At 45.0% G+C, this 15,141-nt stretch overlaps 1 protein-coding gene across 1 annotated transcript; it reads left to right on the forward strand.

Moving 5' to 3' along the window:
* Positions 1 to 2,812: 2,812 nt before the first annotated feature.
* On the forward strand, positions 2,813 to 3,902 carry LOC123084046 (E3 ubiquitin-protein ligase ZNRF4-like). The gene is made up of 2 exons (XM_044505850.1): positions 2,813 to 2,937; positions 3,054 to 3,902. The coding sequence occupies exon 2, from the start codon at positions 3,363 to 3,365 to the stop codon at positions 3,900 to 3,902; it is 540 nt and encodes a 179-aa protein (XP_044361785.1). The 5' UTR covers positions 2,813 to 2,937; positions 3,054 to 3,362.
* Positions 3,903 to 15,141: the final 11,239 nt, after the last annotated feature.

Here is a 15,141-nt window from a genome sequence, read left to right on the forward strand (position 1 = left end):
AATTTGTAGAAAATGTATCAACTCTACAACACTAAACTAGATCCATTATAATATAATATATACTTGATATATAGAAATAGCAATGTTGTCTATGAAGTTGATCAAACTTAAGAGAAGTTTTATTTAGAACAAACATAGAATTTCAACTGTTAAATGGAGGGGTAGTTCCGGATGCATGAATGCTTGAAGAAAAGGGAGAAGTGGGTGATTGACCAATGCATCTTAACTACAACAATAATCTCCTCAAGCGTCATATGCACATCTCCTTAGGCGCATATGCACGTGGACGGAGGGAGTAGCGTTTTTTGTATAGCGAAACATAGGGCACCATGCTTGCGCATACCAATTTCATTGATTTTTGGTACACATGAATCTTCTTTCCCGTTGCAATGCATGACATATGTGATAGTAAACACTAAAGTCATCTAGAGCATTGCTAGCCCTTCCAGTAAAATTATTCTAAAAAACTTATTTTCTTCATTAACACTATCTATCCTGACTGACCTCATCCTCACCATGAGGCAGCTCGCCCGCACCTCCTTCGATAGCTACGGCATGTGACCTGCCCCGCACCGAGATCCATCCATAGATCATCCACCTTGTGGCCGTCTCCACCTAGTCATGCCAGAGAGAAGGAGGTCAACAAAGGACCAGAACTATAGTAAGAAGGCTCAAACAGCAGCAAGAAGTATATATAGCCAAAGAATTCGAATGCGAGAGAGGGAAGTATTGTGTGCGAGAGAGCAACCATCCTCATGACTGTTTTTTGGCCTAGTCATCCTCACAACTAAGTCTCACTGATCAATTTTGTTGTTAGATGCAAGTGATATTCAAATCAGTATGATTTGTTACTCACCGGCATCTAGTCGTCTCACGGTTGGTTCCAAACCATGAAGGTTGCAAGTAGGCAATTGGTGTGTCGAATTATGCCCCACCTATTAAAAGTGACTAGGCAGAACCAGAGAAGGGGGGGAGGGACTCTGCATAACCTAATCGAACAAGAAGGGGAACAACGACAATGATGAGCTTGTAGTTTGCGAGGGGCCAATGACCGAGAGGTTGCTGCAGGAAGGGTATCAAGGTTGTGTGGTGGGGGTCGGGCAACGATGACCAATGGGTGGGGGCAGGCATGGTAGTGAGGTCACGCAAGCATCGCCGTTGTTAGGTGGCTTTCCTTTTCCACAAATGATTTTTGGAAAGTTTTAAAAAAATATTATTGCAAAAAATAAGTTCATGAACTCTAATAAATGTTTAGAAAGTTTTTGAAGTTCAGGAAAAAGCATCCCGTGTTTTATAAAATATACAAAAAAATAAAAATACACATGTGAAAATTCCATGATTTTTGAAATATTTCATGATTTTTTAAACATCATGATTTTTTAAATATTCAAATGAATATGAATATATTCATGCTTTAAAAGTTATACGTGTGTTAGAAAGGAGCCAAAAAAGGACGAGTAGAGAAAAAGAATCCAGCGCAACCAGTAGAGAAATAACCAAAAGGCTGAAATAAAAACTGGTGGACGCAACAACCAGCCACGCTACTTGGCCTGGCCCATCACGCGCAATAATAGGAAATTGCTAAAATTTTGAATAGGAATATTCGAGAGCAAAAAGTTACTTTGGAGGACGGGTGCATTGGAGCCATATATTTGAAATAGTTCCAAAATGCTTTTTTAAGGTTTCATAAAATTTTGAAAACAAATCAACATGTTTATATGGATGTGTATTACACATATGCAAATCTTGATGCTGAAATAAGTAACCATGTGAGTTATACAAAAAAGACAAAATCATGATTTTCGAAAGATGAACAGTGCATGCATTATTCACTATTTGGAAATCCCCATTTTGTCATTTTTGTATAGCTTACATGTTTACTTATTTCATCACCAAACTTTACACATGTGTAATATACATCCATATGATCACGTAGAATTATTTTCGGAATTTTTTGAAACTTTAAATGTGATTTGTAAAGTATTTAAAATAAGGTCCTCCAATGCACCCGGGATCCAAAAATCCACTCTCTTTGCGAGAGCAACTAGTTGATGAGTGCTCCTTCAGAAGCCTCCCAACGATCGCTTGTGAAGCGCGCTCTCAGCCACCGTTACGTGTCGCATTTTAGACGCTTCCTCCAAAATTTCTATTTATCTTTTCGCACGGGTATTCGGCTTTTATCTGGTTTTTTCAGCTTTCCGGTTTCCACCGGTTTTCCTAAGCTTTTCGACAAAAAAAATCCGGGAAAAAATTGGTGAATAAACGTGTTTTATTTACTTCCGCAAGATATACGGTTTAGCTTTTGCGAGAAGCACGGTTTTGCTTCCACGAGCGGCACAACCGTACCTCTCAAAAATGAAAAAAAAAATTCTTCTGTGAGAGGCACGATTTTTCGCAAGAGGCGTGCCGTGCCTCTCAGAAACGGAAAACAAACGTGTTTTCTTTTTTTTTCTTACGTGAGAGGCACGGTTTGACATCTGCGAGAGGTGCAGCCGTGTCTCTCGGAAACGGCTTTCCGAAAGGGAAAAACATGGTTTAAGAGATAAAACATATTTTTTTTCAAAACAGACAAAAAACATTAAAACACACAGGTTGTGATAAGTGACACATACCACTTATCACAATCTAAAAAGGTGGGAGCGATCTTTGGAAGAATACTATTTAATTAATGATTTCGGGAAATTGCTTCAGTTCCAAGACAGGAGCCCATTCGGTGGTACACCTGTCTCGGCTGTAAAAAGTCCCTGCTCGAAAAAAAATCAACTGAACAAGAGAAGGGGAATAGCGCAGCTCAAAAACAAGAGAGAGTGAAGGGGAACAGCGGAGCGACGGCGGCGGCGGCGGTGAGCTGCAGGCTGCGCGCTGGGGTGGAGGAAGGGCAGCAAGCTAACGCAGTCGACGGCCGGCGGTCGGGAGCAGCATCATCGTCGGGCAAAGGTATGGCCTTCTTCCTCGGCGTCTTTATCAGGCAAGCCCTTTGAATCCCGGTCGGATTCAGCCAGCCCAGGATGGCGTCTTTCTCAAGCAAATTCGCTCTTTTTTCTCTCATATAGTCAGATCTTGGCCAGTGCTCGCTCGCCATTCTAAAGATTGAGCTGTTTCGATTCGTTGCTACCCACGAGGCATGCCTTCGCCGCTGAGGAACATGCCGGCGGTGGCCGCCGCGGCGACGGAGTGCCGGCTCAGCGGAAAAGCGGTTGCCAGGCAAGGCATCATCGCCGGCAAAGATCACAAGTGCTTTGTGCGCCTGCACGGCGACCTGATCGTGAGCTACCGGATGCGCGCGGTGGGAGGGTCCAAGAGACCCAGGCTCCTGCACGAGGAGGCTCCCAAGAAATTCGACAAACTCTTTGAGCTCTTCAATGTTCAATCCGGAAGCCTTCTTCCAGAGCTACGTGGCCTGCCGCGACGCCATCCACCAGATGCTCGCGCAGACGCCGCTCGTCAGCGAGTTCGACCTCGCCCCCGACAACTGGGACGACTTCCTGCCCCACGATCTGGCCACGCTCATCGTGGGCGTGGCTCGGCGCGACGCCGATGAACAGGGGGGCGTCGCCCTTCGCTACAACGTCCACGTGGACCTCACCATCTGGGTCAAGATCGTCTACAGCGAGCACAAGGCGCTGCTCCTTGCCTGTAACCAGCGTGCCGCGCTGACACGGTGCCTGTTCGCGGCGACGCCGACCGACTGCTGTGTGTGCATGGAGGATTTCGCGGCGGCGATAGACGGCGACACCACCGTGAGGCTGCCGTGCTCCCACGCCTTCCACCGCGCCTGCATTTTGCCGTGGTTTTACAAGGCGTCCACATGCCCAAAGTGTCGCCATGGCTTGTCCATGTACCTTGATGCCGCCACCGACACACCAATGGGGAACTTCCCCGGCCTCCCCAAACCTTCCTGATCGACCCCCCCCCCCCCCCCCCAATCCCAATGGGGGAGTTCCTTCCAAGGATCAACAATATATTATATTATAATCGTATTCCCGTTGTTCTATTCTGGTTGTATTCCTTGTGGTTGTGGGCATGTCCAAGGATGATCTTTCCTGCAGAGATTGTTAAAACAGTGTTGTAACAATGGTACATATGCGAAATGATTTCTAGTTCAGAGTAACAGCATCTGCATATCACATTGCCCATTTTATTGTTTGCTAGTTAGTGCCCTCAATGTGGAAGAAGGTTTAAAAATAAGGGCAACATCAATGTATATGCACTGCAGGTTGTGGTTCCAAATAATAATCTTGAAAAGGTTGGGTTTGTCTCTTCACCTTTTACATTTTGTTTGGCCATGAACTGAGCATGTCTACAACATCTTGCAGGGAAAAGGTGGAATCCCTTGAGGAAGCTGGAAGTTATTCTTTATGCCATCTGGGTGCTTCTAGCGGAGTAAAAACAAGATTCTTTTCTCGTGCTTGTTTGTATTTGCTAACTCCCTGCTAAAATGAAGTTAAAAATGATTTCACAGACAGATAAGAACTACTATTTGTGAGCCATTATTAGCAGAATATAACAAATGGGATGGGACAAAATCAGCTCTCCTTCTCAGTCATGAATGTGCAAATGGATTATTTCCTCAGCCCACCCATTTTTAAATTCCTATATTTTGTTTCAATGATTTTCCTATATTATATCGCATCCCAGGAGAAAGGAGGCTGGATATTGTTTGTTGGTTGCTGCCTATGATTCTCAGGCAGCCTACTGAAAATGATGAAATAGATCTTCCTTACTAACAAGATGTGTTCCCGTTTATATAAATTTCTGTCTTTAGTTTATGCTTATTGAAGATCGAAGAAAATAAATATAGATTATGGTTCATGTCCTTATTTCTCTAGTTCATGTAGATGATGTGCCCTTAGCTTGACGGGTGTTGAAGAGTTCCATATGTGCACTGGAGTAGACCCCCGCATTATGTCTCCCATTAAATCCTTAGCCTTCTGGTGGGCATTTTTGCCTTCTGGTCTTGGTTCCTTCACATAGTGCTTTGTGCTGTAAATGATAAACTAGACCATGATAGCGCGCGTTGCCGCGCCCGACCATTTTTATAATATAATAAATGAAGTTCCATAATACTTGATGATTGAATTGGAAAATAGTACTATGCAATAGTGACACAATTTTCCATCTCAATTTTGTATCCCAAAATCTAAAAAGTGGCCGCACACTAATTGACGAGAATGAGCGGCCGGGCTTCCTAGCCATTCATGAGTTGTTTTCTTTTGTCTGCTAGTGCATGTCGTTATCAGCATTTAGTGTGTTCACACTAGTTAGTCTGATTTGAAAGAAACAGCTTCACGTACAATTATTTTGGTTTTCCGAATTTTTAAAAAGCCATATCTTTCAAACCGCGCGTCGGAATTCAGATCCGTCTTCGCTGTTGAATTCTTTGCGACGAGATCTTTGAAACTAGATCCCGCATGAGTATGTTTCGACAAAAAAAATTTGATGCCAACTTTCGCGCTATATTGTGCAACTTCAGTACTGCTTTGTGCAACTTTAATACTGCATGGTGCAATTTTTTTCAAACCCAGTTTTTTGGAGCTGCATCCATAGTATTTGTAGTTGCACACATGGTAGTCCTAGTTGGCACATGCACGGCCACAGAGTTGCACAATCTGGTCCGCATAGTCGCATATGAATTGTCATAGCTTATAATGTAGTCTAGTTGCACACACATTGATGTTTAGTTGGCATGTAACGTAGTCTAGTTGCACACACATTGATGTTTAATTGGCAGGACACTAGTTGCACACACATATGCTCAGTTGGTTGTAATTTAGTCTAGTTGCACACGTATTGATGTTTAGTTGGCAGGACATTAGTTGCACACACATATGCGCAATTGACGTGGCAATGTAGTCTAGTTGCACACAAATTGATATTTAGTTGGCAGGACTAGTTACACATATATGCTCAGTTGGCGTGGCAATGTAGTCTGGTTGCACACGCATTGATGTTTAGTTGGCAGAACTATTGGCACACACATATACTCAGTTGGCGCGGCAATGTAGTCCAGTTGCACCCATATTGATGTTTAGTTAGCAGAAGGACTATTGTCACGCGCATATGCTTAGTTGGCGCGACATGTACTCTAGTTGCACACATATTGATATTTAGTTGGCAGCAAGACTAGTTCGTCGAAACATCCCCATATGGGATCTACTTTTAAAGAGCACGTCGCGAGGGTTCCAACGGTGAAAACGGATCTTAATTCCGAAGTGCGATCTAAAAGTTATGACTTTTTAAAAATTTGAAAGTGCAAAATAAATACGTTCATATCTGTTCACATGTTTGCTTTTGTAGTACTTTTTTTAGTACGTGGTACCTTTTCTAATTATAGTTGTTTTATTAACTGGAAGGGACAAATTATTACCTTTTATGGATTAGGGACTAAAATTATCTGTTTTAGGCCGGCCGCTCGGGACGACTAGCGAGCAGCCGGCCGCTATCATTGGACATTGTGAGAACAAAAGAAGAGACACTACTTATCAGGTACATATTTATCTTTCCGGGTACTCCTTTCGATCCATATTACTTGTCTTAGATTTGTCTAAAATCCGTCTTAGATTTGTCTAGAATAAGTATTCTAGACAAATCTAAGACAAGTAATATGGATCGGAGGGAGTGCCATATTTTATCAACATGAACAACGGGCAAGAAAAGAAAGAAAGAAATTAATGTATGTTCTCATAAGAGGCATGCAATATAATCCATGAACAATAAAAGTAGGTGTTAACTAAATCCATGCACACGGGAAATCAATATCTCAAGGGCGCAGCTAGCTCTCATCAAGATGAGGATTAACTAAATCTCATCTAACTCCTACACCATGTGAGAGTTAACAAATCAGATATATCAACCTCGCGTTCCAACTGGCAAACAAAAAATGGATAGAACATTATCACCTCGAGCTTATGCTCTTACATTTGATATGAGTTTGCACATAGGTAAGCAAAGCACAAAATAAGGGGTAATCTAATCAAAGTCCATCAGTTTGCTAGCAGAAAATAGAATATAGTGAAAGAGTTTTGCATCTTTCATTCGCATCACATCCAGATACATGCAATTTTGCAGCCACTGATATAAATAATCAAGACTTGTGGATTTGCGAAAAAGAAAGCTATAGAAGTAGATACCTCAAGGAAAGGAGATGGAGGTAGTTCAAGTTAAGTAGAAGGCTGCTGGATCTAGCCACGTGACTGACAATGCAGATCAATGGTAAGCGTCACAAAACTGAAATATGTCCATGCTTACACAAACCACCGTGAGGCTGCCGTGCTCCCACATCTTCCACCTCGGCTGCATTTTGCCATGGTTTTACAAGGCGTCCACGTGCCCAAAGTGTCGCCATGGCTCAGCCAAGTACCTTGTTGCCTCCACCGACACACCAATGGGGAAGTTCCCCGGCCTCCCCAAACCTTCCTGATCGGCCGACACCCCCCCCCCCCCTCCCCCCTCCCCCCTGTGGGGGAGTTCCTTCCAAGGATCAACAATTATATATAATCATACTCCCGTTGTTCTACTCAATAGTTGCATTCCTTGTGGGCATATCCAAGGATGGTCTTTCCTGGAGAGATTGTTAAAGAAGTGTGGTAACAACGGTACATATGCAAAATGATTTTTATTTAGTTTGGAGTTGGAGTAACAGCATCTGCATATCACATTGCCCAGTTTATTGTTTGCTAGTGCCCTCAATGTGGAACAAAGTTTAAAAATAAGGGCAACATCAACAACGTATATGCACTGCAGGTTGTGGTTCCAAATAATGATCTTGAAAAGATTGGGTTTGTCCCTTCACTTGGTACATTTTGTTTGGCCATGAACTGAGCATCTCTACAACATCTTGCAGGGAAAAGGTCGAATCCCTTAAGGAAGCTGTAAGTAATTCTTTATGCCATCTGTGAGCTTCTAGTGGAGTAAAAACAATTTTCTTTTCTCGTGCTTGTTTGTATTGCTAACTTCCTTCTAACATGAAGTTAAAATGATTTCACAGACAGATATGAACTACTATTTGCGAGCCATTATTAGTATATAACAAATGAGATGGGACAAAATCAGCTCTCCTTCTCAGGCGTGAATGTGCAAATGGATTATTTCCTCAGCCCACCTATTTTTAAATTCCTATATTTTGTTTGAATGATTTTCCTATATTATATCCAATCCAAGGAGAAAGGAGGCTGAAAATGATGCAATAGATCTTCCTTACTAACAAAATGTGTTCCCGTTTATATAAATTTCTGTCTTTAGTTTCTGCTTATAGAAACTAAATATAAATTATGGTTTATGTGCTTATTTCTCTGATTCATGTAGATGATGTGTGCAGAACCATAGTATTCCAAAACCATAGTATTCCAAAACCTCAGTATTTTAATGTGTGGGCAATAAATACTTTAGTTTGTAAAAAACATAGTTTTTTCAGTTTTGGTAAAACTGTGGAGGTGTTTGGCAAACGAAACTACTCGGCGCACGACACTTCCTACCTGATTCTCGCACGACACATGATCCAGCAGCTGTGGTACACTTTATCTTATGCATGCACGGTTCGATCGATAGCACCGTCTGAAAATCGTGCGCCAAGTGTCGTCCGTATAGCGCTTTTTTTAGCAAATGGCAGTTTTATTAAGTTTCTCTGATTTTGACCAATTGTTCTGTCGTTGCATGGATAATCTTGACCATACCTAAAGTTGAACCTAATTCAGCTGCACTCACGGCCGGACCAATTGTTCTAACGGCCGCCGTATGCATGCTGGGCATGAGCACGTTCTCTAGCTACTAGATGCTAGTATACATTGTCGAGTTATCGCTTGTGATCCATCAAAGACGGAGCATTGTGACATGCACGGAAGGTGCAGCTCGCGCGACTCAGAGAGGCCAATGAGCCAGCGTTTCTCAGTTTTAAAAAAAGAGGTTCTGGCCTCTTCTTTAAATACAACAAGAATACCACAGTTTTAGAGATACTATGATTTCTTAGGGCATCTCCAGCCGCACCCCCAAGAAGGCCCCTCAGACGTCTTTTCGTCCGCCGGCGTCAAAAAATCGGCCCAGTCGTGCCCCCAATAGCCCAGTTTTCGCCGGCTTGGGCCGAAATTGGCGCCGGCGGACCCAACCCGAACCCGGCGCGCTGGAGGTCGCTCAGGGGCGCCGGGCGAATCGTTTTTGGCGCGAAGAGCCATGGGCCCGCCGCGTCAGCGACTCTACCCTCTTCTCGCCCCTTCGTCGTCCTCATCGCCTCATTTCCCGCGGCGAATCAATGCCAAAACTGCCGCGCGCTGCCGCGCCGGTCAGCCTTCATTGATGCCTCACGAGCGGCGCAGTGAAGGCTGGGCGGCGCGTCCCTCGGCCGCCACGCAATCACGCCACGCGTAACGCGCCGGCCAAGCCTACCACGCGGCGCCTCCGCCTATAAAAGCCGACTGCAAGCGCGCCGGAGAGGCTCACCCCGATCATCCACCGACGACGCGCTCATTTCTCCCCCTTTCCTCCTCTCGCCGTCACCAGTTGAGAAAGCATGGCCGAGCGCTTCCCAGGCAACGGCGCGGCGGCGAACAGATTCGGGCGCCATCATCTGCACGAGGACGAGGCTCGCCTCCTTTTCGAGGCCGAGTACCCGGTCCCGCCGGACATGCGGGTGCCCGGGGCTTGGAGGATCAGCGCCGGCGGCGTGCCGGTGCCACCACCACCCACCGGGGCGACGCGGCGTGCGGAGATCGCACGCATCCGCGCGTCCCTGCTGCGGGCGGCAAGGGAGGGGCCACGGTACGTCCCCGACAGCCCGCTCTGGGAGCCCTACTTCCGCCGCTGTCACGCCGAGCAGCTCGACGCCACCAACGGCGTCGTGCCCTCCGGCAGGCTCAACTCCGATGGCCGGCGCCGGTGGTGGGGCGTGCCCGGCCGCACGCTGGAGGTCGTCCTCGAGTACATCGAGGGCGGCAACACGCCGCGCCTCGAGTATCCCGCTCCCCCATCCTTCTCACGCCGCCGGGGAAGCTCCTGGAGGCCGAGGCGCATGGAGACCGGGGCGTCCTCCTCCTCGTCCGGCGGCTCTCCCTGCCTCCGCCTCCGCCCCGTCAAGCCGGAGCCCCAGGACACGCCTGTCAGCGCGCATACCCGCAGCTCTGGCGCCCTCGTCGAGCCCAAGGTGGAGTCCAGCCTCCCCCAAGAGTACGAGGAGATAGCCCGGCGCGGCTTCTCCGACGAGGACGCCATGCAGTGGTCTCGCGACGACTACGTGCGCGAGGAGATGGTCCGGCAGCGCCGGGCCCTGGAGGAGATCGCCGCCCGCAAACGTGGGCGCGAGGACGGGGACGGTGTCATCGTCCTCGATAGCGACGACGACGACGCCCCCGGACCGTCCAACCCGCCGCGCCAGCCGGGGGAGGGATGCAGCAGGGACGGCGGAGGCGTAGGCGGGGGTGGCGACGACGACGACGACGACGGTGACTACACGCGGTTCTACAGCCTCCTCGGCATGTAGAACCGCGTGGGCGGGCGACGAGGCGGGCGGCGAGGGAGACGGCGGGGGTAGCCCGCGGTAGTTTTTTTCTTTTTTTTATAAAATATGTTTAAATTTGAACGAACTCGCCCGTGTTTACGTTGTGTTTGCGCCGAATTTGAACATTTTAAAAACCCGTGGGGGGCAGCGACTGGGGGGCATCACGCCCCCAGTGCGCGGTTTAGCGCCGGTGCGCCCCCAGGGAGCGATTTTTTGCTCCTCCTGGGGGGCCAACGGCTGGAGATGCCCTTAAGCGGCACTATTTTTTCTATCCAAACACCTCAAAGTATTTAATACTGTAGTTTCTTTAGAAACCACGGTATTCCTAGAAAACTTCAAAAATACTTTAGCTCCCAAATGCAGGGAAATGCAAAATGGTGCTCGAGCTCATCTGCTTCTGAAATCACAGGCACACAACTAACTTGAGATTGGTGATCTGCATTGTATTTGGCAGTGTATTCTGATTGTATTTTGATTTTTGGTGTCTGCCATGTGAAAGCATTAATAAAGTTGGAGCCCGCTGAGCACATGCATCATTTTAATGCTGCCTCGCCGCATTTATTAAAAATCTCAACCCCCACCGAACCTCACTGAACAAATGCATACTTTATGCAGGATGCATCTCTCCACACAGTTTGCCGTGGCGATTTTTTTGTTACCATTTGAATTGGGACATGAGTAGACCATATCATAATTAAGAGCGAAGAGTTTCGACATTACAATCTATTACTGATTTCAAGGAAAAACATGTTCATATTTTCTACTATGAGAGAGGCACAGATGCATAAGACGAAAGCATCATCAGAAGCACAATTGCAGAACTGAAACCAATAAACCATCACCAGGAGCACAATTGCAGAACTCCATGCGGTACTTGTTATGCGTTTTGTTGTCTACATCAAGCATTATAATCGTTGATGTTGAATAATGTACATGACTTGGATTGATGGCCGCATTAATTAAATGGATAGATGTTTAGTTTGCTCGCACTAAGCTCCTCAAATAAAGCTCTGATTCAGGTGGCGAGCTGTCCGAACGCCTCTGCAGCCTGCACCTAATCACAAAACTTGCTGGGCGAATGTATGACTTGCTCAGTGCCGCCCCCATAGGCTCCATATGTGCTTTATCAGTGTCTCTAGGTCGGTTCCATTGCATAGAGCAAATGAGCAATGGCCATGTCCTCCACCTCCTAGATTCCTAGATCCATGGCCGTGGTGATCAAAGAGCATATTAGAGGAAATGAAGGCAGTGGCACCCCAGATGACCGCTTTGTTCCAAATGAATTCTCCAGCTCATTGCACAACAACTTAAGCAGCAGACGCCATTAGTCTGCCCTGCCAAGACACGAGCGGAGACAAAATATCTACAGAACGATGTATGTCTGAGACGAGTTCTAAGCCAGACAACAGGAGGACGGCAAGTCATGGACTATTCAACGAAGCATCGTCTGTTCATGGGCCCACCGTACAAAATAGGCACATACGGATGGACAAAGGATTACCCAATTTTCTAGCGAACCGTATTTGCAAGGAAAAAGGCCCCGGCACAGATCCCTACACAGCTTTCTTCGGTCCAGATTTCAGGAGCAGCTGGGCTCGGGAGCCAAAACGCTGGTTCCCCAAATGCACCCTTAGTTTGACGGGTGTTGAAGAGTTCCATCTGTGTGCTGGAGTAGATGTGTTCATTATGTCTTCCGGTATCCATCATCTAAATCCTTCAGGTGCGCATTTTTGCCTTCTGGTCTTGGTTTCTTCATATAGTGCTTTGTGCTGTAAATGATAAATTCGTAGCAGTTGGTTATTCTTTACATTTTTTAATTTAATTTTCTTTGGCTTTTGCTTCAGTTATCAATCTTTTGGGTTATTTTAGTTTTCCCGTCAATTTATATTCATGTACATTTTTAAAAATCTTTGTGAAGATTTTTTTTTAAAAATTGACCAATAATTTTGAAAAAATAGAAAAAGAAGAAACATACAAGAAATAAATAAAAAAACTAAAAACACATGAAGAGAAAACAGAAAAAAAGAAACAAAAATGCAAATGAAATCCTTCTAGAACATTCTTAAAATCAAGAAAACCACTTGTGTCAGTTAGGCCAGCCCACCAACCCTCCTTTTTGCGATTGCACCACACTCCGTGGCAACAAGCAACAAAATAGGATGATGAAGTCCGTCGACCACGAGGAGGAGCAGGATGAATCATCCATCTCCTCTGGCTTGGATCTCCGAATGAACCCTAGTCCGCCTGCTAGGATAGGGGATGAAATTCGGTGACTAGCTCTTCTCCTCTGTGGAAGTATCTAGCAATCAAACAATCAATCATGCTCTGTTATGAGGGTGGAATGCGTGACGGACAAGAGAGAGAAGATAGATTGGACTGGGGAACCGAATCCACAATCCCCCGGTTTGGACTGTAGGGGGGGCCAACAAACCTTGCCACGAAAAATAAAAATAAGTCAAATTCCCTCCTGCCAAAATTGCCAGCCAATTGCCATGCCACGCATCAATGTTGTAAACATTCTATGCCCCTATTATATTTCCGGGCACACACGTGACCCCGTTACTAGTACCTTTTTTCCTTTTACATTTTGTGTGAAAAGCAAAACTACAAGAAAATGCTAGATTTTTTGTGAAAAGAAAATGTTTTTAGATGGAAAAGAAAATGTTAATATTACTCCAGCTAAAAAGGGAAAAAAGACATCCTTGCCTCTGCAACAAATGGCCCTTGCATATGCCACTTACTCAAAAGGGAAAAGCATGTTGCTATATATAGATGAAACTATGGCACTAAAGTTGAATCCGATATGAGAACCTTCATTCTTCTCTTCTAGGTTGGTTATCATTCTCATTTTCAGGATACACCGACATGACACCCCTCAACAAGTTATCTGGAGTGCCTTGGTATCGGATCATTAAGCTGGTTGTGCTCCCTGCAAAAAAACTTATGTTGTTCTGATGTTTTGTTGACAAAAAAAATAACAAAACCGATGATCTCTACTGCAAAGGCAACCCCATTTGTAATTGTTTATGCTAAATACTCTACTATTAGAGGGGAAAATCATGACACATTGATGTATACTACACAACTTTCTCCTTGAAATTTCGTGGGTATTCCGGCTAGAAAATTCGTAGGTATTCCGGCTAGAAATTTCGTGGGTATTCTGGCTAGAAATTTCTTCAGCATAACGCGTTGGCAAGAATTAATGTACCTCATGATGGTCAGCATCAAACGTGCCAACGCACCGTGCCATAGACAACTTTATTTGTTTCTCCTTGAACTCGGACACACATGCTTCAGATCGAAGGCAGAGCAAGTTTCCACCTTTATCAGCAGCGCTAGAGCCTGTCCTTAGTCAAGGGCGCGCCTCCGCCCACTTCGCTCTTGCATCTTCCAAAGCTTTCTTTCTTCCTGTCATCTAGCACCGGCTCCATCCATCTTGCCATCCCAAGTATCAAACAAGCAGCAGGGGTGTCAACATACAGATTGAAATTATAAATAGCAAATTCTTCAAAGAGAAAGAATAAAAAGTGCACATGAAGCTTTAGTTCCCATGTAGGACAAGTACATATATAGGAAATACATGATTTCAGATTGTTAATGCAGTCCCTCGTCATAATTCCTACTAAATTTCAGTTTGGTGTTTGTGTGCTCTGGGTTCTGTAATTTTTTAGCACACCCATATGTATTAAGATCTTAATGAAGGCTGTCATGCTGCCACAAATAGGACGGAGATGTTTCTTTGTTTTACTGTATTTATTTAGGTATGTAGCTAACTCTTTGGGAGATGCATATGGCTATGAAGTTAGGAAAATCTATGAGATGATTCCCTGCTTATGAGGTGTCTGCATGGTATCTGATGGAGTTGCTAACTGAAGTATACCACATGGACTGAATTTCAGGCCGGCGTGGTGGTGGTTAATTAAATCTACATGATCTGAGTTGAGTTGGCATACATTCCATGTATCATATCTCTATCAGTGATTGAGCCTGGTTTGATTTTCCGAATGTTGAATTACAAGAGCAGGAACGGGCTGGACCTCGGAACATAAAAGCAGGGGCATGGTTGGAGTGTGGATTTTTAGAACATCTGCACCCGGGGCCTGCTATCCTGGCTGTCCAATATTGCTTTAAGATCCGTGCAACACAACTAACTTTGTCTATGAAATTTTCTCTTTTTTGTTTCTCTCACATAGAACATGTCTTGAAGTTCAAACCTTTGCAGCGTGGCAAAGCTTTCTATCTAGAATCTAGGATAAATCTTTCAGAATTTTTTGTCAAACATAAATATACAAAATATAATTTTTTAATCTAGAAAATCATAATTTGTATATTTATATTTGACAAAAAAATCTGAAAGATTTATCCTAGATTCTAGATAGAAAACTCGGCTACGCAGCAAAGGTTTGAACTTCAAAACATGTTTTATGCGAGAGAAACAAAAAAGAGAAATGTATTTGCACGAATCGTGATGCGCAGAATGGATGGCTAGATAGGGAGGGCCTGGGTGCAGGTGTTCTATTTTATGTTTTCGGGCATGGGTGTGAGAAACTGAACCAAAACTGCACCTCCAGTTGTGCCGTTCTTCTTGCTCTCAAGAGTATAGGGATGATAGTTTGTGCTGTCATGAGAACAGCGTAGGGGGAGAATCTGTGGTG

This window comes from Triticum aestivum, chromosome 4A, assembly GCF_018294505.1.
Source record: "Triticum aestivum cultivar Chinese Spring chromosome 4A, IWGSC CS RefSeq v2.1, whole genome shotgun sequence".
Taxonomy (NCBI): Eukaryota; Viridiplantae; Streptophyta; class Magnoliopsida; order Poales; family Poaceae; genus Triticum; species Triticum aestivum.